The 26708-nt window shown below is 40.0% G+C and overlaps 1 protein-coding gene across 2 annotated transcripts in view; it reads left to right on the forward strand.

Moving 5' to 3' along the window:
* ttc21b (tetratricopeptide repeat domain 21B) overlaps nt 1–26708 on the forward strand; it is a 110852-nt gene that overhangs the window by 19030 nt on the left and 65114 nt on the right. For both annotated transcript variants that reach the window (XM_043693904.2, XM_087989109.1), the window contains 6 exons: nt 985–1177; nt 5293–5390; nt 15870–16070; nt 22617–22746; nt 23193–23350; nt 26340–26564. In XM_043693904.2, the coding sequence (XP_043549839.1) occupies nt 985–1177; nt 5293–5390; nt 15870–16070; nt 22617–22746; nt 23193–23350; nt 26340–26564 (1005 nt within the window). The remainder of the gene's footprint in view (nt 1–984; nt 1178–5292; nt 5391–15869; nt 16071–22616; nt 22747–23192; nt 23351–26339; nt 26565–26708) is intronic.

The raw sequence follows: 26708 nt of genomic DNA on the forward strand, positions 1-26708 counted from the left end.
TGGATCTCTCTGTCTAGCCCTTTATCCTCTCTCCTTGAGTGCTGCTTTCTTACCTCCATCCAGATAGATTGTACATCTTACTTATTCCACCTTGTACTAACAAAGTTACTGCACCAGCCTTTCCTTTTCTTTTGCTGCCTGACTTTCTGAAATGTCACATACCTTTGAATATTTAGTTCTCAACTTAAATCTTCATGTAACATTGTCTCCCTAATGGCTGTAAGATGATATTCATTAACCTCTATTTGTGCCAATTCACTTATTTTATTCCAAATACTTTGCAGATTTGAGTAGTCATTAATGTAAACTATTTACCATTTATCCCCCTTAGACTCATATTTATTGTTGTTTTCTTTTGTTTGCCCACTTTGTCCTTTCCTGCTCCACTTTGGATATTGTTATCAAAATAGTTGCTCTGCAATGCACTCATGTCCTTTTGCTTTGTAAATTTGTGTGTTCTCCCCACTTCTCCCAAGCGTTTTCCCCACCTAATCAGTCAAAATACCTCTCTACTTCCCTAATTATTGGATTCACCTGGACACTAATTCAGCATGGTTCAAGTGAAGCCTGTTCAACCCAGACAGCTCTCTTCTACTCCAATTCACATGGTGGCACTGCCCCATGAACCAAACTCCAAATCCTTCCATGCCAATCTTTAAGGTTTCCATTTAACTCTATCATTTTGTTTATACTGAGGTGGTTTCTCTGTGGCAGAAGTGGATCTTTGCAACTCTGAGAATATCTGTCACTTGTGAAGGCCAATGGGAAATTCCAGGGCAAGTCCTGATCTAGCATATACGGTTATGTCAGATGTATAGTGGTGGCAAGAGTGTGCTAGCAGGACTGCAGAAGTTCAGCCTGTGTTTATGTGTTTGCCAAAGTAACATAGGTTTGTCAGCTTAGAAGATTAGAAATTTCAGCTCTAAAATAATTGCATTATTAATTGCTCAGTCCTGTACATGATCATTTGTGTTATTAATATAGTGTGGACGGAACCAAATTATCCTTCAGCAGACCTGTACCTTGGTTGAAAGAGCATTCAGCATGTCATCACGTAATGCAGAAATTGCAAATGAACTTGGCTATCAGATGGTGTTACAAGGAAAAGTAAAAGAAGCTGTGAGATGGTACAAAACTGCAATGTCACTGGATGAGTCAAGTGTTCCCGCATTAACTGGTATGACTTATTTATTTATTTATATCCTCAAAGGAAATGCTGTGTTGCCTTTGTAAGGTGCAGCAATTCTTAAGAGCCTTGGCTCTTTTGATGTAATGATGGCTACACAGCTTGTTTTTCTCGGATTCTAAGGGAAGATTTCAAAGTCAATGTCTTTGCATTATTGTCCCTATCCTGGGTACTGGCCCAAGTTTTGAACTTTCATGCTAGTAGCTTGCAGTGAGTGAGATTTTTAAAGAAAATACTGTTTAAGTTTGTTTTAATTTGATTTGCCAACTGCCAGTGACTACTATTACAATACACAGTGAAACCAATAACGAAAAAGATAATTGAATTTCCAGTGACAGTTGGAAAGGATTACTTGACACGATTTCAAGTTTTGTTTTCTGGCCAAATTTTCTAGAAACCCTTGTACATCAACACTACACTAGTTATGTCTTCAAGTCCATGACCATAGCAATGTAAATAAAATGGGCTTTGTATCTGAGTAGAAATGCTACTGACCTGTGTTCTAGACAATGCCTTCCCATCGCCCCACATCCTCTTACTTTCTAACTGCCAACTCCATTCTGTCTTGGAATTAAATATGTTAAAATATAACTGTTCACAAAACCTGACATTCCAAACACTATCTCATGAAACTTGGAGACTGAAGTCCAGATTTTCAGGGAATTGTGAACTCCAGAAGTTACAAAACGCTTATAATGGCTTGATCACCAGCTTTATCCATCCAAAGTACCCAAAGTCCTTCAACTGGCTTATTCTAAATCTTTATATTACCAGCCCTTTCAACATTTCTGTTTTTGTCTTTTAAGTTCTCCTTAATGTTTTGCAAGCATCTTTTATTTTACTATGTTCTGTATTTATAAGACTATATTGTGATCATCATAGGAGCAGAAATTAGGCCATTCAGCTCGTCGAGTCTGCTCCACCATTCAATCATGGCTGATGTTTCTCAACCCCATTCTCTCACTTTCTCCCCATAACCCTTGATACCCTTTACAATCAAGAACCTATCTGTCTCAGTTTTAAATGTACTTAATGACCTGGCCTCCACAGCTTTCTTTGGCAGTGAATTCCATAGTTTCACTACTCTCTGGCAAAGAGGTTTCTCCTTATCTCTGTACTAAAAGGTCTTCCCATTACTCGAAAGCTGTGCCCTTGGGTCCTAGTCTCTCTGACCAGTAGAAACATTTTCCCAACATCCAATCGCTCCAGGCCATTCAATATTCTGTAAGTTTTGATTAGACTCCAACTCCTGGCCTGGAATCCTTCTAAACTCCATCAAGTGTAGACCCAGAGTCCCCACACATGCCTGTTTATTCCTGGGACCATTCTCGTGAATCTGGTCTGAACAAGCTCCAGGGCCAATACACCCTTCCTGAGATATGGGGCCCAAAACTGTGCACAATACTCCAAATGTAGCCTAACCAGAGCCTTATGAAGCCTCAGAAGTACAACCCCGCTTTTATATTCAAGTTCTCTCGAAAAGAATGCTATCACTGCATTTTCCTTCCTAACTACTGACTCAACATGCAGGTTTTCCTTGAGAGAATCCTGGACTAGGACTCCTAAGTCCCTTTGCACGTCAGATTTCTGAATTTTCTCCCCTTTTTAGAAAAGAGTCCATGCATCTCCTCTTTCTACCAAAGTGCATGACCTCACAATTCCCACGTTATATTCCATCTGCCATTTCTTTGCCCATACTCCTACCCTGTCCAAATCCTTCTGCAGCCTCCCTGCCTCTTCAATGCTACCTGTCCCTCTACCTATCTTTGTATAATCTGCAAATGTAGCCAGAATGCCCTCCGTTCCTTCATCTAGATTGTTAATATATAAAGTGAAAAGTTGTGGTCCCCACACTGAGCCTTGCAGAACACCACTTGTCACCAGCTTCCATCCTGAGAAGGTCACTTTTATCCCCATTCTCTGCTTTCTGCCAGATAGCAAAGCTTCTATCCATGCTCACAACTTGCCTTTAACTTTATAGCCCTTACCTTATTCAGTAGCCTCCTGTGTGGCACCTTGTCAAAGGCCTTCTTGAAGTCCAAGTAGGTAATATCCATTGGTTCTCCTTGTTCTAATCTGCTCATTACTTCCTCAAAGAATTCTCGCAGATTTGTCAGGCATGACCTACCCTTGATGAAGCAATGCTGACTCTGCCCTATTTTAACATACACTTCCAAGCATTCAGAAATGTCATCCTTCACAATGGATTCCAAGATTTTACCCACGAGTGAGGTTAGGCTAATTGGTCTGTAATTTTCCATCTTCTGCTTTTTTAAACAGAGGTGTTATATTAGTGATTTTCCAGTCCTCTGGTATCCTTCCTGATTCTAGTGATTCCTGAAATATTACCACTAATGCCTCCACTATCTCTTCAGCGATCTCCCGTTGAACTCTCAGGTGTAGTCCATCTGGTCTAGGTGATTTATCCACCTTCAGGGCATTCAGTTTTTCTTGCATCTTCTCCTTGTTGATGGCTACCATACTCAGCTCTGCCACCTCACTGTCTTGAATTTTTGGGAGATTACTCATGTCTTCCACTGTGAAGACTGATGTGAAGTAATTATTCAGTTCCTCAGCCATTTCTTTGTTCCCCACTACTGTCTCTCCTTCGTCATTTTCCAGCAGCCCAATGTCCACATTTGCCTCTCTTTTGCCCTTTATATATCTAAAGAAACTCTTACAGTCTTCCTTTATATTATTGTCTAGCTTACCCTCCTATTTAATGTTCTCCCTCCCTAATCTCTTCCTTTGTTGCCCTCTGTTGGTCTTTGTGAACCTCCCAATCGTCTGATTTCCCACTGTTTTTCGCTACTTTATGTGCTTTCTCTTTTGCTTTTATGCTATTCCTAACTTCCTGAGTTAGCCAGGGTTGCCTCATTCTCCCTACATTATGCTTCTTTTTCCTCAGGATGAATCTCTGTTGTGTCTCCTGAATGACTCCCAGAAACTCCTACCTTTGCTGTTCCACTGTCTTTCCTGTTAGGCTTTTCTTCCCGTCAATTCTACCTAGCTCCTCCCTCATGCCTCTGTAGTTGCCTTTATTCAACTGTCTTTCCTCATTCCTGAAGAAGGGCTTATGCCCAAAACGTCGATTCTCCTGTTCCTTGGATGCTGCCTGACCTGCTGCGCTTTTCCAGCAACACATTTTCAGCTTTATTCAACTGAAATACAATTACCTCTGATTCTGATTTCTCTCTCTCTCAAATTGCAAAGTAAATTTAATCATGTTAAGATCACTGCTTCCTAAGAGTTCCTAAGGGTACCTGAAGCTCCCTTTTTAAGTCTGCCTCATTGCACAACACTAAATCCAATGTTGCCTGTTCTCTAGTGGGCTCCACCACAGGCTCCTCCTAAAAGCCATCTTGTAGACATTCCAGAAATTCCTTTTCTTGCAATCCACTACCAACTTGATTTTCTCAGTCAACCTGTATATTGAAATCCCTCATGATCAATGTAACTTTGCCTTTCCTACACATCTTTTATATCTCTTGGTGTATCTTGCACCTCAGCTCCTCACTACTGTTTGGAGACCTATACATGACACCATCTGTGGTTTTTCTACCTTTGCGGTTCCTCAATTTTACCCACACAGATTCTACACCATCTGACCCTACTTTGTTTCTCACTATTGAGTTAATTTCATTTCTTACTAATAAGGCAACCCCAGCCCCTCTGCCCACCTGCCTATCTTTCAATAGGATGTAAGTCCTTGAATATTCAGCTCTCAATCCTGATCCCCTTGCAGCCATGTCTGTGATGCCCATCACGTCATACCGGCCAATTTCGATCTGCATCACAAGCTCGTTTACCTTATTCCTTATACTGCAGGCATTCAGATATAACATCTTCGGTTCTGTATTAACTGTCCCTCTTCTCATTGTCAATCGTTTGTCCAGTGAACTTGAAGTTTGATTGCCAGCCTTTTCCATACAGTGTCCTATTTGTGTGTGTACTGGAGTTAATAAGCTGTCCTGACTGGAAATATAGATCTGTTTGAGAAGCTTCTAATTGATTACCTAAAAATTCTGCATCCAATAGATACAAAATTAAATGGAAAGTATGTTTTGCTAATGATAAATTAATTTTGGCTATCATTGCAATTCAAGGTATTATAAGATGCCAATTAATTGAGGGACAACTAGAAGATGCAGAACAACAACTGGAGTTTCTTAATGAAATTCAACAATCTATTGGAAAATCTGGGGTAATTCATCTTTGTTCTTGATGTTTAATTTCAATTGTACTTAATTTCTAAACTATAGTCAACTATTTTCAGATGCTATGTTCTTGCTAGCCTGCCTGTAGGCACCATTATGTGCTATTTCCTAGATTAATATCAGATATAAATGATTAAATACTTTTCAATGCAAATATTTAGGGCTTTGGTGAAACCAAAACATTCAAGATTATTAAAACTATGACTGTGGATGTTGCAGATCTGTGGATCTCTGAAGATGTGAACTGCTGATTAAACAATAAATGTGGACAAGCAGTTGGTTCTCCAGCCAAACATTGCCCTGACCTCATCCAATTGCCTCTCCTTTGTTAGGCTAAACATATTACGACAGTTTGCCAGCAGGTGGCTTCCTTTTCCGCATGTTATTAAAGTAGTGAATTCAAATCTCTAATGATGTTGGAACCATGTGATTGATGACAAAAGTCCCTGAAGCCTAGGTTTGTTGATTTAATTGCAAATGCAGTTAAAAATTAATTTTCAGCAATTTCACCCACACCTTTGTTATGTTTAGAATATCTCTTAAACAAATTCTGAGAAGTTTTAATGCAACCAGGTTCTAAAAAGAGCTAGTTATACAATTCTGTATACAGCTGGTAGCTAAAGAAAATAATATAAATCCTACTACAAACCTCCAAATTCCTATATTTGCTGTAAAATTGCTAAAAACTCTTCATGTGCTTAAAAAAATCCAAAAGTGATTTTAAAATGTGATAATAATGAGTTGCATAGATAAACAAATCTTTGGAGATTTGACAAAAGATATCATTTAAGAGATCGTATTTATGTAAATTTTTGAAGGTGTGGAAAACAATTTCAAATTAATTGAGGCCATGGTAGCTGAAGAGCTATTTTATAAGAAACCAATAAAAGTGTTGGTAAATGAAAAGGTCATATTCCAAGTAACAGTGTCTTGGACAAAGTGAAAATGGCCTTTGTAAGTAGAGCTGAGGAGTGACAAATAACGCGCATTAATGTAGTGAAGCTCGAAGAATTACAAAGATTTTGTCCCATATTCCAACATGGGTTGTGATGATGCTGCCCCTTTAACAAGCTTATGTTGTCCTTTATTATTTTTAAGAGGGGTTGTAAAGGTAGAGGTGCTGATTTGTCTGGAAGTCTGTACTTTGAACAATGGCAGGGGAGTGGCCAGTTTAGGTTTTTTCTAGTTTGGTTTAGTTTTAGCAGGCAGTCAAAATCTGATGGTGACCAAGAGAAGAGCTACAGTGAAAAGTAGTTCCATGTTTCAACAGAGGTTTTGCCTGAACTTTCTCTCTGAAAACTCCAGCCTGTAAGAACCTGTGCTTGAAATTACCTTTAGCCAAGGAGTGTGTTTATGGGATGTTGTAGGGATTGGTACAGCTTTGTTAAGTTGTGATCTAGTGTCAGTTGGATTATCAAATAAGTTATTCTAAATTCTGTTTTCTTTTGTTCTTGTTTCATCCATAACATTTAAATAAGTTCTGTTTTGCTGAAAGCTGAATGGTTTGACCAGCAGCAGCAGCATCACTCCTGGAATATCTGCCAAACAGAAAATAAAATTTAGGGTCTGGACTACCTTCTTAACATGTTTTAAGGAGGTCTGGCCTGGTCCATAACAGATTGGGAGCTCTTGTTGGGATTTATTCTATCGTTCCAATTTGGGATTAGGATTGTTGGACGCAAAGGCAACATGTGGTAGGTATTAATGTCTTTTGTTCCAGGTGTTGAATTCGGTTGGTTTATATAGTGCTTGGTGTAGTGATGGCTCTTTCAGTCACTAAGAGCTTTCTCAGAGTGGAAGAACTGACTTTGGGGGCTTTACAAAAGGTGAGCAAGGCAAAGCTGCTGGAGTTGGCAGACAAGCTGGAGTTGGAGTTACCTTCATCCATGAGAAAAAGAGAGATAATTACAGCAAATGGCTCAGCATTAAATTTGCTGGAAACACCATCAGAATCTTTAGAAATGGCTAATATTCAATTGAAAATGAAGCAGCTTGAGTTAGAGGCAAAAGAAAAGAGAGAAAAAAAATGAAATGGTTTGAATTACAATTTAAAACAGAGGAAAGAGAAGAAGAATGAATCGTCCGAGCAGAACAGAAAGGACAGATTCGTTTTAGCAGAACAAAAAGAAGAGGAGAGAGAAGAAAGGGGGAAAGAGAGAGATGAACGGGAGAAAGTGTGCGTTTGAGCTTCATACATTGGCACTTAGATGAGAAAATCGGCTTAAAAGGATGGAGGTGAAGGCAGAAGGTAAGCTTAGTGCGGAAGGTAGTGAGGATGAGCGAACCCATGGTAGCTAAAGGCCTGGTAGGGATCTGTTTAAATATATCCAAGCATTGCCTAAATTTGATGAGAAGGATGTGGAAGCCTTTTTCATCTTGTTTGAGAAGGTGGTTAAACAAATGAAGTGGCCAGTGACCATTTGGGTTTTGTTGATAAAAACAAAGTTGGTAGGTAGAGCTAGTGAGGTATTTGCATCACTATCAAAGGAGGTATCTGGGGAATATAGGAGGTGAAGAAAGCCATCATAAGTGTGTATGAGCTTGTGCCAGAAGCTATTAAACAGTGTTTCAGGAATCTAAGGAGGGACCCTGGTCAAACATACATCAAATTTGAAAGGATCAAACAAAGTAATTTTGATAAGTGGGTATGGACATTAAAAATAGAACAGAAATATGACACAATTAAGAGAGACAACTATTTTGGAGGAGTTCCAAAATTCACTTCCTGTAGTAGTGAGAACTTGTGGAAGAGCAGAGAGTTAAAATGGCAAGATTTAGCAGCTAAAATGGTTGATGATTGAATTGGTTCATAAATAAAAGTTTGGCTTCCAAAATCAGTTTCAGTCCATGAGGGTTAGAAATTAGGGAAAAGAGAAATCTTCACCTAGTAAGGGAACTGTTGATCTCAGTGGAGATATTGAAGATAACTTACCTCAGGGTAAAAAGAAAACCGATGAAGGGGAAAGAGAAGTTTAAAAAGATCCAGTGTTTTTTCTGCATTAAAGTAGACCACATAAAATCACCATGTTGGTGGGTTAGAAAAAGCACTGATAAGCCAGTGAATTTTGTTGGAGTAGAAAGAACAGTGGAGGCTAAAAAGCTGCACCAGAATGTACCACCTGGTCAGAGGTTAGTTAAGGAGGAAGTGCCAGATCTTCTTAAACCATTTACATACAAAGGTGATTTTTGCTTGCGTAGGCCAGGAACAACAGGTAAAGAGGTTCCAGTGTAAAGAGACACAGGATTATGACAATCTTTGACATTGAGAGATGAGGAGATATGTAACTCAGAAGGGTTATTGCCAGAAATAGCACTAGTAATTGGAATTCACAGGGAGAAAAGAAGTGCTTAACTATGTAGAGTGAGGTTAGACTGTCCAGTGAAAAGTGGAGAAGTGGTGGTAGGAGTACTAGAAGAACTCTCAACTCAAGGAATACAATTTGACCTTGCTAATGCTATAGTTGGTTCAAAGATAGGAGTGCTGCCTACTGTGGTTGAAAGGCCAGTGGAAAATCAGGTAACTGAGGTATTTCAGGAAGCATATCCTGGGATTTTTCCTGACCGTATGGTAACAAGGTCACAAAGTCACCAGCTGAAACAGGAGATCAAAAAATACAGATGAGAAAATTGAAGTAGAATTATCAGAGATCATGTTTGATCAAATGGTTGAGACAAGACAGGAACAGGTGGAGGACAATGTGGATATTTTTAGCTTAGAGAAATTAACTGAGTTACAACAGAAGGATGAAAAACTGAAGCAATTGTATCAAAAAGCACACAGGGACAAAGAATCGGAGTGTATTCCTGTGTGCTACTATTTTTAGAATGATGTCTTAATGAAAAACTTGAGACCATCACATATTCAGGCAAATGAGAAATGGGTGGAAGTTTCATCATGTGTATTATCTGTGGGTTATAGAAAGGACATCCAGGTAGGAGGTCATTTAGGGTTAAGGTAAACTCAAGCTAAAATACGAAAACATTTTTACTGGCCTGAACTGCACAAGTATGCAGTTAAATTTTGCCAGACATGTCATACGTGTCAGGTAATTGGAAAATCACCAGGCATTAATAAAACCTGCACCTTTAATACCTATTCATGCATTTGAGGAACGTTTTACAAGAGTCTTGAGAGTCATACCTAAAAATGAGGTGTCAAGTTGGTGAAGCTGCCAAACAGGATTACTTGCGTGCCAGACGACATAAACAGCAAGTGATAGACAGAGCTAAGCGATCTCACAATCAATGGATCAGACCTAACCTCTGCAGTCTCTCTACACCCAGTCGTGCATGGTGGTGGACAATTAAACAACTCGCTGGAAAAGGAAGCTCCACAAATATCCCCGTCCTCAATTGTGGAGGAGCACGGCACATCAGTGCAAAATTTAAGGCTGATACATTCACAATGATCTTCAGTCAGAAGTGCCGAGTGGCTGATCCATCTCTGGCTCTTCCAGTAGTCCCCAGCATCACAGATACTAGTCTCCAGCCAGTTTGATTCACTCCACGTGATATCAAGAAACAGCTGGAGGCACTGGATACTACAAAGGCAATGGGCCCTGATGACATTCCGCCAATAGTACTGAAGATGTGTGCTCCAGAATGTGCCTCTCCCCTAGCCAAGCTCTTCCAGTACAGTTACAACACTGGCATCTACCCAACAATGTGGAAAATTGCTCACATGTGTCCTGTACACAAAAAGTAGGAAATATCCAAGCCGGCCAATTACCGCCCAGCCAGTCTCCTCTCCATCATCGGTAAAGGGATAGAAGGGGTCATCAACACTGCTATCAAGCAGCACCTGCTCAGCAACAACCTGCTCAGTGATGCCCAGTTTGGGTTTTGCTAGGGTCACTCAGCTCCTGATCTTATTACAGCCTTGGTTCAAACATGGACAAAAAACCTGAATTCCAGTGATGAGCTGAAAGTGACAACCCTTGAGATCAAGGCTGCATTTGACTGAGTATGGCATCAAGGAGCCCTGGCAAAGCTGGAATTAATGGGCATTGTGTGGCAAACACTCTGCTGGTTAGAATCATACCTGGCACAAGGAAGGTGGTTGTAGTTGTGGAGGATCAGTCTTGTCAGCTCCAGGGCATCTCTGCAGGAGTCCCTCAGGGTAGTGCCATAGGCCAGCAATCTTCAACTGCTTCCTCAATGACGTTCCCTCTGTCATAAGGTCAGAAGTGGGGATGTTCGCTGATGATTGTATAGTTTTGAGCACCATTTGAGACTCTTCAGATAATGAAGCAGTCTGTGCTCAAATGCAGCAAGGCCTGGACAATGTCCAGGCTTTGGATGACAAGTGGCAAGTAACATTTGCGCCACAAAATGCCAATGACCATCACCAATAAGAGGCACTGTAACCACTGCACCTTTGACATTCAACAGTATTTCCATCCCTGAATCCCCCACTGACAATATCCTTGGGGTTACCATTGACCAGAAACTCAACTGGACTCACCACATAAAGGACAGTGGCGACAGAGCAGATCAGAGACTAGGGATACTGCAGCGAAAAACACACCTCCTGACCTCCAAAGTATGTCCACCATCCACAAGGCACAAGTCAGGAGTGTGATGGAATACTCCCCATTTGCCTGGATGAGTGCAGCTTCAACAACACTCCAGAAGCTTGACACCATCCAAGACAAAGCAACCTGCTTGATTGGCACCACATCTATAAACATTCAATCCCTCCACCACCGCTGCTCGTTAACAGCAGTGTGTACTATCTACAAGATGCACTGCAGAAATTCACCAAAGATCCTAAGACAACACCTTCCAAACTCACAACCACTTCCACCTAGAAGGAAAAGAGCAGCAGGTACTTGGGAATGCCACCACTTGCAATTTTCCCTCCAAGCTACTTACCATCCTGACTTGGAAATATACCACCCTTCCTTCACAGTTGTTGGGTCAAAATCCTGAAATTCCCTCCCTACTGGCATTATGGGTCAACTCACACCAAGTGGACTGCAGCGATTCAAGAACGCAGCTCACCACCATCTTCTCAAGGGTAAATAGGGATGTGCTATCAATGCTGGCTAGCTAGAGACACCCAAGTCCCACGAATGAGCAAAAAAAAATTAAGTTGTAGGATCCCTACCTAATACAAATGGTAGGAATCAGTATTTGTTAACAATAATGGATGTGTCCATTAGATTTCCAGAGGCCATTCCATTTCACAATATCATAGCTAAAAGGATTGTAGAAGAGTTACTCAAATGTTTCACCAGATACTGTACCCTCTGGGATACAGTCAGATCAAGGTTCAAACTTTTACATCCACATTATTCAAGGAAGTTCAAATGTACGCATGCCATCCAGAGTTGCAGGGAGTGCTAGAAAGGTGGCATCAGACATTAAAGACCATGTTGAAGACTTGTAGCCAAGACTATCCAAATGATTGGGATCAGGGAATTCCATTTGTACATTTTGCCATCAGTGATTCACCAAATGAATTGAGCAAATGCAGTCCATTTGAATTAGCTTTTGAGCATGAAGGGAGATTACCACTTCCTCAATCAAAAATTGATTAAGGAAAAGTTGGTGATTCAGAATTCAGAGATCACGTATTTGAACTATTTGTCAAATTTTTGGGAATAAAGAAATAGAGCAGGGGAGTTGGCTAGACAGCATTTAAAAGTATCACTGCATAGAATGAAATAGGAAGCAGCCAAATGAAAAATTCTCAATTTTGATATTGGAGATAAGGTGTTAATGTTACTTCCAGTGATAGGTGAACCTTTAAAAGCAAGGTTCATTGGATCTTATCTAGTCAAAAGGAGATTGAGTGAGATGAAAAATTTGATAAGGATTCCAGTCAGAAAGAAATCTCTGTGTATCCTGTGAATATGCTCAAAAGGTATTTTGATAGGGAAGGAAAGCAAAAGGAGAACGTGTTACTAGTTTCAGTACAGAGGGAAGAACCAAGTTCAGATTCTGAATTGGACATTCCTCAAATTTGGATAATGAAGAAGTTTTCAAAAAGTGGAATAAATTATTGAGTTATCTCCCAGTGGAAAATCGAAAAGACCTGAAAGAGTTATTGCTATCGTATGGAGAGATATGTGGGAATAAGCTGAGAAGTGCTAATCTACTTATGCATGATGTAGATGTAGGAAATGCTGTTCCAATTAAGCAACATCAATGTAGACTTAACCCTCTAAAGTTGACACCAGTTCCAAAAGAGATTGAACACATGCTCCAAAATGACATAATCAAAGTGAGTTGCAATGACTGGAGCTCATCCATAGTAATGGTGCCAAAACCAGATGGTACCCAACAATTATGTATGGACTATCGCAAAATCAATACAATTAGAATATCTGATTCATATTTGATTCCATGTTTGGAAGACTGTATTGAAAAGGTGGGACAAGCAACATATTTTCTAAGTTGGATTTGCACAGAGCATACAGGGAGATACCTTTATCCAAAATACCAAAGACAATTTTGGCTTCTATAACAACAAATGGACTGTACCAATTTAAAGTCATGCCATTTGGTATGAAAAATGCGCCAGCCACATTTCAAAGCCTAACCAATGGTGGGCGGCACGGTGGCACAGTGGTTAGCACTGCTGCCTCACAGCGCCAGAGACCCGGGTTCAATTCCCGCCTCAGGTGACTGACTGTGTGGAGTTTGCACGTTCTCCCCGTGTCTGCGTAGGTTTCCTCCGGGTGCTCCGGTTTTCTCCCACAGTCCAAAGATGTGCAGGTCAGGTGAATTGGCCATGCTAAATTGCCCGTAGTGTTAGGTAAGGGGTAAATGTAGGGGTATGGGTGGGTTGCGCTTCGGCGGGGCAGTGTGGACTTGTTGGGCCGAAGGGCCTGTTTCCACACTGTAAGTAATCTAATCTAATCTAATCAATAAAGTCATTTCGGATTACCCAATTGTGTTGTTTACATCGATGACCTGGTGATTTTTAGTTACACATGGAAGGAACATTTGCAGCTTTTATCAGAATCATTCGATCGACTTTGGGAGGCAGGCTTAGTGATAAACCTGTCTAAGAGTGAATTTGCCAAAGCCCAAGTCACGGCCTTGGACCATGCTAACAAACATGGACAAATAGCCCCATGGATTGCAATAACAAAGGCTATTAGGGAGTTTCCTAGACCATTGACAAAAAGAGCACTACTACAATTCCTGGGATTGAGTGGATTTTATCAGAAATTCTTATCGAATTTTAGCAATGTGGTTGCTCCACTCACTGAATAACTAAAGCAAAGCAGGAAGTTTCAGTGGACAGCCTACTGTCCCAGTATTGACCACATCTGAATACACAGGCGAGGAGGCCTTGCCTGATCCACAACAGTGTTAATGTAAATAGTGCAAATCATTGCAAAAATGGTCAGTGTTTTGGTATTTAATTTAGAATAGTTGATTGTAAAACAGGCAGCAATTGTAATCTTTAACTCCACAAACATTGACATGGACAATTGAAATGTAATCATTTCAGAGTCATTGAAAATATTCACTGAGGATGAACTTGTATTTATTTGTATATTCCTTCTTCATATCTGAGATAAAAGTCTCAAATTTCATACACAAAATGGAATTTTTGAAGTGAGTCACTGTATTAAGCAATGACATTATTTAAGCTTACACTAAATAAACATTTAAAATGTAGCTGCATTAATGAAAAGTCAGGTACCTGGCGAGGAGGGTCAAGGACATGGAGGCACACAATTTTAAAATTAAAGGCTGGGGTTTTAGAGGAGAATTGAGGAAGAATGTTTCCATCTAGAAGGTGGAAGGAGTCTAGAATGCACTGCCTCTGAGGGTAGTTGAGGCTGGTGACGTCACAACCTTTAAGCAGTACTTGGATGAGTACTTGGAAGTATCATGTTAGTCAAGGCTGTGGGCATCATGTAGGAAAGTGGGACTGATGTAGGTAGTGGTGTGTTTTGGCAATACAGACTTGATGGGCTGAAAGGCCTCTTCTCTACACTATGATTCTAAGTACTTTGCAAAATAATGATGTAATGCAAACTTGTCATGCACCTGTCATGACAACTCCTACCATGATGTAATTGTGGTGGAGACAAAAAAAGGCAGTGGGGTCCTCACCTGCATTCTCTTGCCTGAATTAAATGTTCTTCCATCACAAACTGACCACAAGATTCCCCTTAAAAACTTGCATTTATATACTGCTTTTTAGAGATCTCAAGTAGACTAGAACACCTACAGCAATGATGTACTTTTTAAGTGCAGTCTCTCCTGTAATGTAGGAAATGCAAATTTACAACAGCCATCTCCCACACACAACGTGATGATGATCAGATAATAAGAGTTGGTGTATTGATTGAACAATAAATATTAGCCCGGACACCTGCTCTTTTAAATAATGCAATGATGTCACTTACCTCTGTATAAAAAGGCAGAACCTCGTTAATTGTCTCAACGGACAGATGCTACCTCCTTAATTTCAATTGCAGTACATGCTATTGTTTGCACTTGCATTTAGAATCCCTACAGTGATTCAGGAAACAGGCCCTTTGGCCCAACAAGTCCACACCAACCCTCCAAAGAGTGTCCTATCCCATCCAAACCCGTTCCCCTTTACTTTACATTTACTCCTGATTAATGCACCTAACCTACATACCCCTGATTAATATGGGCAATTTAGCATGGCCAATTCATCCAACCTGCACATCTTTGGATTGTGGGAGGAAACCGGAGCACACGGAGAAACCCACATAGATACGGGGAGAACGTGCAAACTCCACACAGGCAGTCGCCCAAGGCTGGAATCTAATGTAGGTTCCTGGTGCTATGAGGCAGCAGTGCTAACCATTGAGCCACCATGCTGCCCTTTCAGTTTGCTGAATCAGTTCTTAATTATTATTTGATAACCAGTTCTCATTTCCTGCAGTCCAAGGAGCTATTGGCAGCTCTGCTTTCTAGTATAAAGTGTGTTCATCAGTGTGAATTGGCTTTAATGTGATTGATGAATTGTGGGCACTATATGAATAATGCAAATTTCCTACTGAACAGGTATAGCAATTTTCTATAGCAATCCTCAACAGTATGACTTTCTATAGTGGCTTTCCACAGCATGGTTTTCTACAGTGTGTGATCGAAGAGGAACGCAATCAGCGAGTTATACCAGAACGACCTGTACTTCTCCTGCTTCTCAGGTGTATAATAGCATCTCTGAACAGGCTAATTGAGAAAAATATCTGTCCTTCCTTAGGAGACTCGTGTGCTGCAGTGGTAGTTCCCTAGCTCAGTGCGAGATGGCCTGGGTTCGAGTCCCTTCTGGTCCAGAGATGCATCATAACATGTCTAAACAGGTTGATTGAAAATATCTATCCTTTCTTGGGCAAAGAGACCGTAGCCATACTCCACATGTATCTGAAAATTAAGCATCATTAATAAAAAAAGAATGTGCATAAGGAGGAATATCTGTTCTGACAGAAAAAGGAAATCAAATTACTTTCATGTTTTTATTCCAGGAACTGTCTTTCCTGCGTGCAGTTTTGGCAGTGAAGAAACATAAGGGACAGGATGAGGTCATTCATTTCCTAAATGATGCTATTGACGTTCATTTCTCTACATTGCAAGGCCTGCCTCTGGGAGTTCACTACTATGAAAAATTAAATCCTGACTTTTTGTTAGAAATTATTCGTGAATATCTTGCCTTCTGTCCCACACAGGTAAAACATCAATGTTAAATTATTATTTAATCAAAGTTAAATAAAATCAGAACATAAGAGATGCTTATATTGTAAATATGTTTGTGGTTCTAAAATTTAAAAGGAGTAAGATTGTCAGTGTTTTATTTTAACTAGTCCTACTGTATAGTTTAAGTCAAATAGCTCATAAAAAGGGTGGAATTTTAAGTAGTAATGGCAGCAAAAATATCAGCATTCATCATCATTACTTTTTTCAAAGGGCAACTTCTGGAGTGTGTGAATTGAAGTTATAGATAGACCCAAATGTTGCTGTCAGTAATTCTGCATTTTTCTTATCTGGTGAGCTGTTGAAGTCTCTCAAATTGAAATCCAGTAGAATCACTGAAAGTGCACATAGTATCAGTTTTATTATAGAGATGCTTGGGGTGAAAAGCACATCTTTTCTGAATAAGAAGCAACTGGGTTTTTAACAAAATTCTGCATTTTTGAACATCTTACTTTTTTGTGCATGCTTCAATCATGTACTGCTCTCAGTGAAATTTTGATAATGAAGGATATCGATACATTTTACTTCCTGGTTTGCTAAATGTGAGTATGTTTCAGTGCAATTGGCTGCTTATCCTGCTTAATGACATTCTTTTTTCTGGATGCTTGAAAATTCTCTTGGCTTCACACCATACACAAAACTAATATCCAAAAAAGGGAAATGCATCCTGCAGAGATTGCTAGATAGCTTTCTTTGAGGTCAGGAGTGAGCGCCATCACTTTGCTGCAGACCACAAAGTCCAGATCTAAACATGTTTTATACTGTGGAAAGTATCCTGATGAAGGGCTTATGCCTGAAACATCAACTCTCCTGCTCCTCGGAAGCTGCCTGACCTGCTGTGCTTTTCTAGTGCCACCCTTTTCAACTCTGACACCCTAGCATCTGCAGTCCTAACTTTCTCCCACTTAACATAGGCTTCTGGCCCAATGGTAGTGACACTACCACTATGCCACGGTAGCTCTCACTAATGGAAAAAGTCAGATAGAACTTCAGTTAACTGTCTCAACAAAAAGCTGGCATTTCTTTAATTTAATTTGCAATACATGCCCGCTGTTTGCAATTGCAGTTGCAGTTTGGTGAATCAGTTATGATGATTGGCAACAATTTAAGATAATTCCAGCTTTCAATGATTCAAGATGCTTTCTGTTGCTTTTTTCTGAGCGACAACAGTATGATTCGTTCCAAGACCTACTGCGGCAGCCTGAAACCGCGGATAGGAGCGCACCCATTCGTTTAAGCGGGAAATTTACCTTTCCAGCAGCCCCCCGTTCCCTGATTCCAGAATGTTCCCTGTAATATGTTCAGGCTACGCTAAATCACGGGTAACTGAACAGCGGAAAACGATTCTACGGATACCTGGGGTGGGGGTTGCCCTGTATATAAGATATAGTGGAGATACTTAAAGCGCCATAAAACTCAATCAATTTATTAAGTACTTAAATCACTCACACTGTTAACAACAAGCTATATCTCAATCACTGTCTTTCACTACCCTGGGTTCTGTAACAAAACTCCAAACAATAATAGCTGGGAGAGTTGGCAGCTAGCCAGGCGGAAAGACTTCTTGATGTCTTCATCATGCCACCTGACATAGGGTACCTCCTGCAGCCTGATTCTTCGAGGTTCTGCTGAACAATGTGTTCTTTATACACAGACCTCTGTGCCAAATGTATGCTTGATTTGGAATTATCAGTGCATATGACCAATCCTGAATGTTTCATCCAAATGTATGCCTTCTTTGGTAGAGACAGCAGTTACTGATTTCCTGCAATCTTAGCCTGTTGTAAAGCCTCTTATCAGTTCCTATTAACTTCAGCCTTATTTAACATTTCAGTAGTAAAATAAGGAACTGCAGATGCTGGAGATCTGAAGCACAAACGAAATATAATGGCGAAAATCTGGCCACATCTGTGGAGAGAAAAACAGTTAACATTTAGAGTCCAGTCTTAAGAACGTTCTGTCATTCTGACATTCTGTTTTCATTTAAATACTTTCAGTATTGACAGACAACTCTCCTGTATCTTGTTAAATTCGTTTATTCTAATCTGAATAAATAGAGTCAGAAAAAGGTTAAAAATCACCAAACTCTTTGACTTTATGTTAAAAGTTATCCAGAACTCCATCTAAAAGGGTAATTAAAGAACTTTGAAGCTTCTTTCAAGTCATTAGGCTATACAATACAGGAAGAGAATTAGGCCATTCAACCCATCATGTCTGCTTCATTTGATCATGGCTGATATGTTTGTCAACCCCATCTTCTGCAATCTCCCCATAACCTTGACTTTTTTACTAATCAAGAGGGACCCATCTCTGTCTTAAATATACTCTATGACTTGGTCTCTACATCCCTCTGCAGCAAGGAGTTCCATAGATTAACCACTTCTGGATAAAGAACTTCATCCACACTTCCATCCTAAAGGGTCATCCCTTCACTCTGGTGTTGTACTCTTGAGTCTTAGTCTCTGCTACTATTGAGAATATCTTCTCCACGTCCACTCTGTCATTGTTTCTTACTATTCTGTAAGTTTCAATCAGATCTCCTCTCATCCTTGTAAACTCCATCAAGTACAAATCCAGAGTCCTCACTCACTCCTCATATGACAGTCACTTCAACTTTAGGATCATTCTTGTAGATCTCCGCTGCACCACCTCCAAGGCCAGAACATCCTTCCTTGGATATGGGGACCAAAACAGCTAACAATACTCTAACTGCAGCCTGACCAAAGCCTTATACAGCCTCAGTGATACATTGCTGCTCTTGTAATGTCACCCTCAAAATGAATGCCAACCTTGTAATTGCCTGCCTAATCGTCAACTGAATCTATATGTTAACCGCTAAGAGAAACTTGAATGCGGACTCCTAAGTACCTTTGTGCTTGACATTTCCAAAGTCCTTCCCTTTTTAAAAAAGGAGCAGGACGTTTTGGGCATGAGCCCTTCTTCAGGAATCCAGAAACGTCGACTCTCCTGTTCCCTGGATGCTGCCTGACCTGCTACGCTTTTCCAGCAACACGTTTTCAGCTCTGATCTCCAGCATCTGCAGTCCTCACTTTCTCCTACACCTCTATTCTTCCTATTACAGTGCATAACCACACACTTGCCATTAGCATTCCATCTGCCACTTCTTTGCCACTTAGCCAGCCTGTCCAAGTCCTTCTGCAGCCTCCCTGCTTCCTCAACATTACTTGTCACTCCACCTATCTTTGTGTCAATTGCAAAATTATCAATAATGCTCTCAGTTCCTTCCTCCAGATCAACAATATGTAATGTGGATAGTTGTGATCCCAAAACTCACCCCTGTGGAACTCCACTGGACACTGGCTACCATCCTAAAAAAGCACGCTTTTCCAGTCAGCCATTCTTCTATTCATTGCCAGTTCCTTGCCCCTATCACCCAAGGGTTCTTATCTTATTTATCAGCCTCCTGTACAGTACTTTTACAAAGACCATCAGCAAATCCAAATAGATCATGTCCACTGGCTCTCCTTTGTCAAACTTGCTCATTACCTCCTCAAAGGAGTTAAACAAATTTAGATTAGATTCCCTACAGTGTGGAAACAGGCCCTTCGGCCCAACAAGTCCACACCGACCCTCCGAAGAACAACCCACCCAGACCCATTTCCCTCTGACTAATGCACCTAACACTGGGCAATTTAGCATGGCAATTCACCTGCTGTGCACATCTTTGGACTGTGGGAGGAACCGGAGCACCCGGAGGAAACCCACGCACATACAGGGAGAATATGCAATCTCCACACAGACAGTCGCCCCAGGCTGGAATTGAACCTGTGACCCTGGTGCTGTGAGGCAGCAATGCTAACCACTGAGCCACCGTGCCGCCCCTTTGTCAGGCATGACTTCCCCTCGATGAAACCTTGCTGTCTCTGGCCTGTTTTACCATGCACTTTCAACTGCTCCACAATCTTATCCATAATAATGGACTTGAAAATCTTATGAATGACTGACTGAAATCAGGTTAACCGTCCTGTAGTTTCCTGTATTCTGCCTCCCTCCATTCTTAAACAAACGTATTTCATTAGTCATTTACCAGTCCTCTGGGATTGTACTTGATTTCATTGATTCCTGAAAGATCACCACCAGTGCCTCCACAATCTCAGCTATCTCTTTCAGAACTCTCATTGTAGCCCATCTGGTTTGGTGATTTATCCACCTTTATACCTTTCAATTCCCCCAGCACCTTCTCCTTAGTATGTGTTAAATGCCTTATGTGCCCATGAAATTAATATAAAGCACTTTTCTAGAGGGAACCTGCTGCCCATTCAGGCACTATGTTTTGGACGAATTATCACTTCAGTGCTATGATATTAAAATTGATACAATAGAAACAGTACATTAAAATGTATGTGCACCAGATTGAAGCCTTAAAGTCACCCCTTTTATTTTTCAAATAAAGTTCTGAGCAGCAGTCCTGCAAATCCTAGAAGTTCAATATTTTGACTTGTCTTTCTAGTTTGTTCCCCAAATCAGAAAAATGCTGACATGCAAGGTAAGCATATTGGCATGGATTTCCTGATGGCCAAATAATAAATCAGAGTTGTATGTCTCAGATATAGCAGAATCAGAAGGAATTATGCAGGCAGTTGAGGATTCCACTGGGCAATTCCCATATGCTGGAACCCATTTATCTATATAAGTATCCATTTAAGTCAGATATAAAGAGACCAGACCTGTTCACGATATTCTAGGTGTTATCTGATTCATTCCTTATACAGGTATAGTTTTAGCAAGACTTGTCTATTGTTATGGTCCATTGCCATTGAAATAAATCCTAACAGTTCATTTGCCTTCCCAATAACCCACTGAACTTAGATGTAATTTTCTAAAAGTAATAATTCGTGCAAAAAGACCCCAAATCTCCCAATGTTGTTGCATTCCTATTTAATTAATATTCAGCTCTTACATGTGCCAAAGTGTATGACCTCATTTTAACACAGTTATATTCCATCTGCCAGCTTTTTACTCACTCTGGCCACTCTCCTCTATCACTGTTTTCTCTACGTTACGCGGTCAGGCAGCCTTGCTGTGGGCCTTTGAGCACAAATCAATGTACCAACTCATTAACTTCTTGTTTCTCCAGCCACCTCAGAGGTCCATGCAACAGCTGGAGAAATTTGACTAAACATAGCTGACCAGGTATCCTAAATTAATCTAGTCTTGTTTGCCAACACTTGGCCCATATCTCTGTAAACCCTTCCTATTCATAAACCCATCTAGATGGCTTTTAAATGTTGCAATTGTATCAGCCTCCACCCTTCCACTGGCAGCTCATAAACGGTCCTTGGCAAAAAGGCAAAATCAAATACAGGGTCGCACAGGAGAGAGAGAGAGAAATGGCAGAGAGATTCAGCATGGAACATGCAGCTCTATCTTAGACCAGCAGCCTTACTGACTGACTGCTTTCAGTGGACAGCCAGACTGCTTAAAAAAAAACCAAACCAAAGAAAAGCTGAGCTGGGAGAACTGGCCTTTCCGGTTTCATTTTAAAGTTTTTTTTTAAACTTGAAAGCCTTTTGATTGAGGCAGTATCTGCTAGCTATAATCAAACTGGCCCTAAAGCCCTTCAAACCTAGACTTTTTGGAATCGCTGCTTTTATGACCTCTCTGAAAAAAAGCCAAGGATAGCATAACCTTGTTAAAGGAGCAGCATCATCACACTTCTGTGTGAAAACTTGCCCCTTAGGTCACTTGTAAACCTTTCCCCTCTCACCGTAAACCTTTGCCCTCTAGTTCTGGACTCCTCCTCCCTAGGGAAAAGACCCTGTGTATTTACCCTATCCATGCCCTTCAAGATTTTATAAACTTTTATTAAGTTAACCCTCAGCCTGTGCACTCCAGAGAAAACAGCCCCAGCTTATTCACCCTTTCCCTATAGCTCAGACCCTCCAACCCTGGCAATGCCCTTGCAAATCGTTGAGTTTCACAACATCCTTCCGATAGGGGTGAGACCAGAATTGCACAAATGCAAAATGTTTTTCTAGAAATCTGAAATAAAAGTAGAAAATACTAATAGCACTCAGCAGGTTAAATAGCATCTCAAAAAGGTTAGAAACTATGCAAGTATTGAAAGAACTTGAAGAATTTCTGCTTTTTTGTAAGTTGATTTTTTAAATTCATTGGATGTGGGTGTCACTGGCTGGACCCACATTCATTGCTTGTAAATCCCTAATTGCCCAGAGGGCAGCTAAGAGTCAACAACATTGCTGTCTGGAGTCACATAAAGGTCAGAATTCTTCCCTAAACAGCATTAATCAGCAATGATTTTGTGGTCATCATAAAACTCTTATTTCCAGATTATTTTTGAATTCAAGTTCCACTATTTGCCATGGTGGGATTTGAACCCAAGTCCCCAAAACATTACCTGGGTCTCTGGATTAACAGTTGATCAATAATACCACTTAGCCAGTGCTTACCCTGTCTGGTTGTTTTGTGTATTTTATGTACACTGGACGTAATGTACGTAAGTTTTCTCAAGTCATGACAGATTTGTTTTTTATTTGCAGCCTGGAGCTCCTGGTCAGCCGCTATCTCCATTATTGAAACATTGTGCTTCAGTGCTGGAAACTGTTGTGAAAACAGTACCAGGACTATTAGAAGCTGCCTTTCTAATGGCCAAAGTTAAATACTTAGCAGGTACTTATATTGTACTGTGAATTAATAATATGAGTTTCATTTATGTTACAGCAATCATTTCTAGATTGCTTTGTTGTTCAGTGTAACCTCTTCACTGCGAGATCAGTGATTTTGTCAATCATGAAGTTGCATGTCCCTATATTTTTATATCTATAACTCTAGGGATTAATAGGGTCTTCAAACATAAAAACATAGGTATCTTGTTTGTTATAAATATCTTGCACAATTGCTGTATATTGAGAAATTTATTGTCTTTTGTTTCTGGAATTTTAATAATACAGGAAAATCCTCTGCAAATGAAAACATCTTGGGTTTAAATAGCTTGTAACTGAGAAGTAATTTTTCAGAAGTAGTTAAGACAATGTAGGATTATTTGTGCAATTATTTGACATGTTCAGGAAATGCTACAGCTTGAACTTCCACTGTTGCGTTTTCTTATTTAAAAGGTGATATTGATGCTGCCCAATGCAATCTACAGCATTGCTTAGAACAGAATCCTTCATATGCAGATGCCCACCTCCTGATGGCTGAAGTTTACCTGTCTCAAGAAAATTTTAAACTCTGCTCACATTCTCTGGAACTGTGTTTGAGTTATAATTTTGAGGTAAAATGTCATTGCATTCACTAAGTAACAATGTTTTTGATTAGATTGTAGTTTTAGTTTTTTAATTGTAAAGCTTTTTTTAAGTTTTAGTTTTAACCTGACTTTTCTTTTATTCTAAAACAGAGTTTTATTTCAGATATGATTTATTTTTCATTGAATTTTACTGCATGTTTAATCATTCCATTACTTAGACCTTCCACTTTTCCATGACAGTTTAGCTAATTGCATCTTTACAGCGCTATTGACCACCACAGGGTTTTGTCTCTTAACCAAGATGATTTACTGGCTTGAGCAGTTTGATGTTGCCAGGTACTGTCTCTGTCCTCACGGGGTATCGATCTGAAAGGAGCTTGAGATGTGCTATGCAGACCTCAGAGGCCTTCTGCAGTGCTGTGTGGTCCCACTGTAGAGAGGGGAAAATAAAAATCCTTATTTGAAAAGCAACACCTAAGTCTGTATGACTAATTGTATTGGCTTCTTAATATTTAAATTTATACAGCTATTCTGCAGACAACTCAGTGATTCCTTCGACCTATACAATGGGCAGAACACTTGGCTCTCAATGGGGGTGAGCATGAAGTTGCATGTGCACAGAAATTTATACTGCCAGCTGGCATGCTGGTTTGCCAGCATAATTTGATGGTTGGTGCCACCTTCTAGACAAGGGAAAGTGTGGCTGTATTAGAGGAGAGAGGGGTTTTTTCTTCTTGAAATGTAATGTAAGTTTTAAGGCACTGATTAAATATATTCCCTTCTTAAGGGAGTTGTGTGTCTACCTACAGCACACAACTGCAGTGGTTTAAGAAAGCAGCTCACTACTACTTTCTCAAGGGCAACTAAGGACTGGCAAAAAATGCTGACCAGCTAGTGACACTCATGTCGTTCGAGTGAATAAATAATTTAGATAACGGTAATAGTTTGAGACAGAATTAAACATGTGGTCCATTTAGCTCACCACACCTGATGATGATATTATCAAAGCTATACTTGTGGTCCATCTTTTATTTCCCTAAGAAGTCCTCCTTGGACTACTGCAGTTCTTACTGTGCTCCTACAATAAGGTTATAATAGAAGTTCTACGTTTGCCGAGCTAATGTTGATGAAAGAACTGTAATTGGCTGCTGAAGGAGAATACGGAGCTGTTAATGTGTGCATAACATTGTTACACTTTTCCTTCTTAGGATGAGGATTATAGCCGGGAGATCTGTCAGAGGAATCTTTCATAATTAGTGGAGTGCATCCCTTTCGTTTGTACATAATTGTACTGTTGCTAGAGGGTACAGCTGTTAAGGCTCTGATCAAACAACTTCTCTGTCCTGGATAACGTTGTGTATTTTGAATGTTGTCTGATCAATTCCATTGTCCTATAATCTTTCACAAATTATTATACATTTCAATATGGGCAAAGTCTTTCTTTGGATTTTATGTAACAGACTGATAAGTTTGATCATAAAATTTAAATTTTGTTCATATACAGTAAAATACTCTGCATCCCACCCCACATTGGATCTGCATATTGATCTGTATCATTTTAAAATCCTTTTATTTATTCATGCTCCTTTTGAAGGTATGAATCTAGCCAAACTGCTTGAGCAAGACAAGTTTTCTATGAGCTGTGATGTTCTGCTAACAAGTCTTGACTACTTTCTTGTGTTGGCCTGATCATTTCTTTCTGGTTTCATACAGAGTTTATTTTTCAGTAGAGAATGAATAATGGAAAACATGCATGTTTCTGACCAGATGCCTTTTTGTTGTCTTTAAAAATTTCTTGTATACTAAATACAAGTGTGAATCCACAACTAAAGATTTAAGAAATTGCATCATAATAGATGAAAATCAACTGAAATATAGTCAAAGAAAGAGCTTTACTTGGAAAGGTACTTTGAAATTTTAAGTTTCATTTAAATTTCAGGATTTTTTTTTAATCATGAAAGAATGATAGGATTGAAGTCCTTTAAATAGTTGCAGAACTATTTTCATCTCAGTTAGTGAAACAGTTTGCTTCCATATGTAGTAAGACCTAGATAGCATTCAGACTTTGACTGAAAGACAAGTAACATCCCTCCACACAAGTGAAGGCAATGATGATTTTCGCGAGGGCATCACCATCCTGGTGGTTTTGTTGAATAAAAATTAACTGGATCTTTTGTCTAGTATTGTGGCTGGAAGAGCAGATCAAAGGCTGGGAATGAATAATTCATTTAACTCTCCAAAGTCTGTTCACCATCTACAAGGCAAGGTCAGGAATGTAATTGAATATTTTGCATTTTTCAAAATAAGTGCACCTCAAGAAGCTGACCACTGTTCAGGGAAAAGAAGCCCAGTTTGATCAGCACCCCATTCTACCACATAAACATTCACTCCCTCCTACACCACATCACAGTGGAAGCTGAGTGTTCCATCCATAACAGACACTGCAGCAATTCACCATGGCTCTTTTGGCAACACCTTTCAAATCTATAAACTCAACTACCTTGGAGGAGACAGACAACAAACACCTGGGTCAGCAGCATACCAGAAAGATCCCCTCCCAGTCACACATCACCATAATTTGGATTAAAACTGTAGTTCCTTCACTGTTAAATATCTGACACAATCACCTGATGAAGGAGTGGCATTCCGAAAGCTCGTGCTTCTAAATAAACTGTTGGACTATAATCTGGTGTTGTGATTTTTAACTTGGTATACCCCAGTCCAACATTGGCACCTCCAAATCATTCCTTCACTGTTGTTGGTTCAAAGTCCTTGTTGTCTCCCAAACAACACTGTGGATGTACTAATATCTGCGGACAGTGCACAAAGATGAATTTCCACCCCCTCACACGGACAGTTGAGATGGGCCATAAATGCTGACCTTGCCAACAATGTTGAGATGCTTTGAACAAATTGAAAAATAAATTCATTTTAGTACTCTTTTCAATATGCACAGTTTCAGCAAATAGACTGAAAAAAAGGGAAGGCTTTGATTTTGTCTCTTTTCCACTTTCAGATTCGTGAGCATCCCCAGTATCACTTGATTAGAGCTCAAACTCAGAAAAAAATGGGCGATGTTCAGGAAGCCATTAAGACCTTGAAGATTGCTGCAGGTTTGCCTGCAATGAGGAAAACAGGAAGTGCATCCAAATCAAAAGGCAAAAAGATTGAATTAAGTGTAACCGATCGTGTTTCTGTTTTTCTGGAGCTAGCGGAGGTACTTCGTATGAATGGAGAACAGGTATTGAAAGAAGTTATATTTCTCATGCCTCTTCCATACATCTTTTCTTACCTCTGAACTTGACTATTCCAACACTCTCTTTGCTGATTTCCCACATTCTGCTCACCATAACCCTGATGTCAACTGGTCCTTTTTGGTGCCTAT

Source organism: Chiloscyllium plagiosum, unplaced genomic scaffold (assembly GCF_037043375.1).
Source record: "Chiloscyllium plagiosum isolate Xiang-an unplaced genomic scaffold, Cpla_swu_hap1 HiC_scaffold_7, whole genome shotgun sequence".
In the NCBI taxonomy this organism is placed as follows: Eukaryota; Metazoa; Chordata; class Chondrichthyes; order Orectolobiformes; family Hemiscylliidae; genus Chiloscyllium; species Chiloscyllium plagiosum.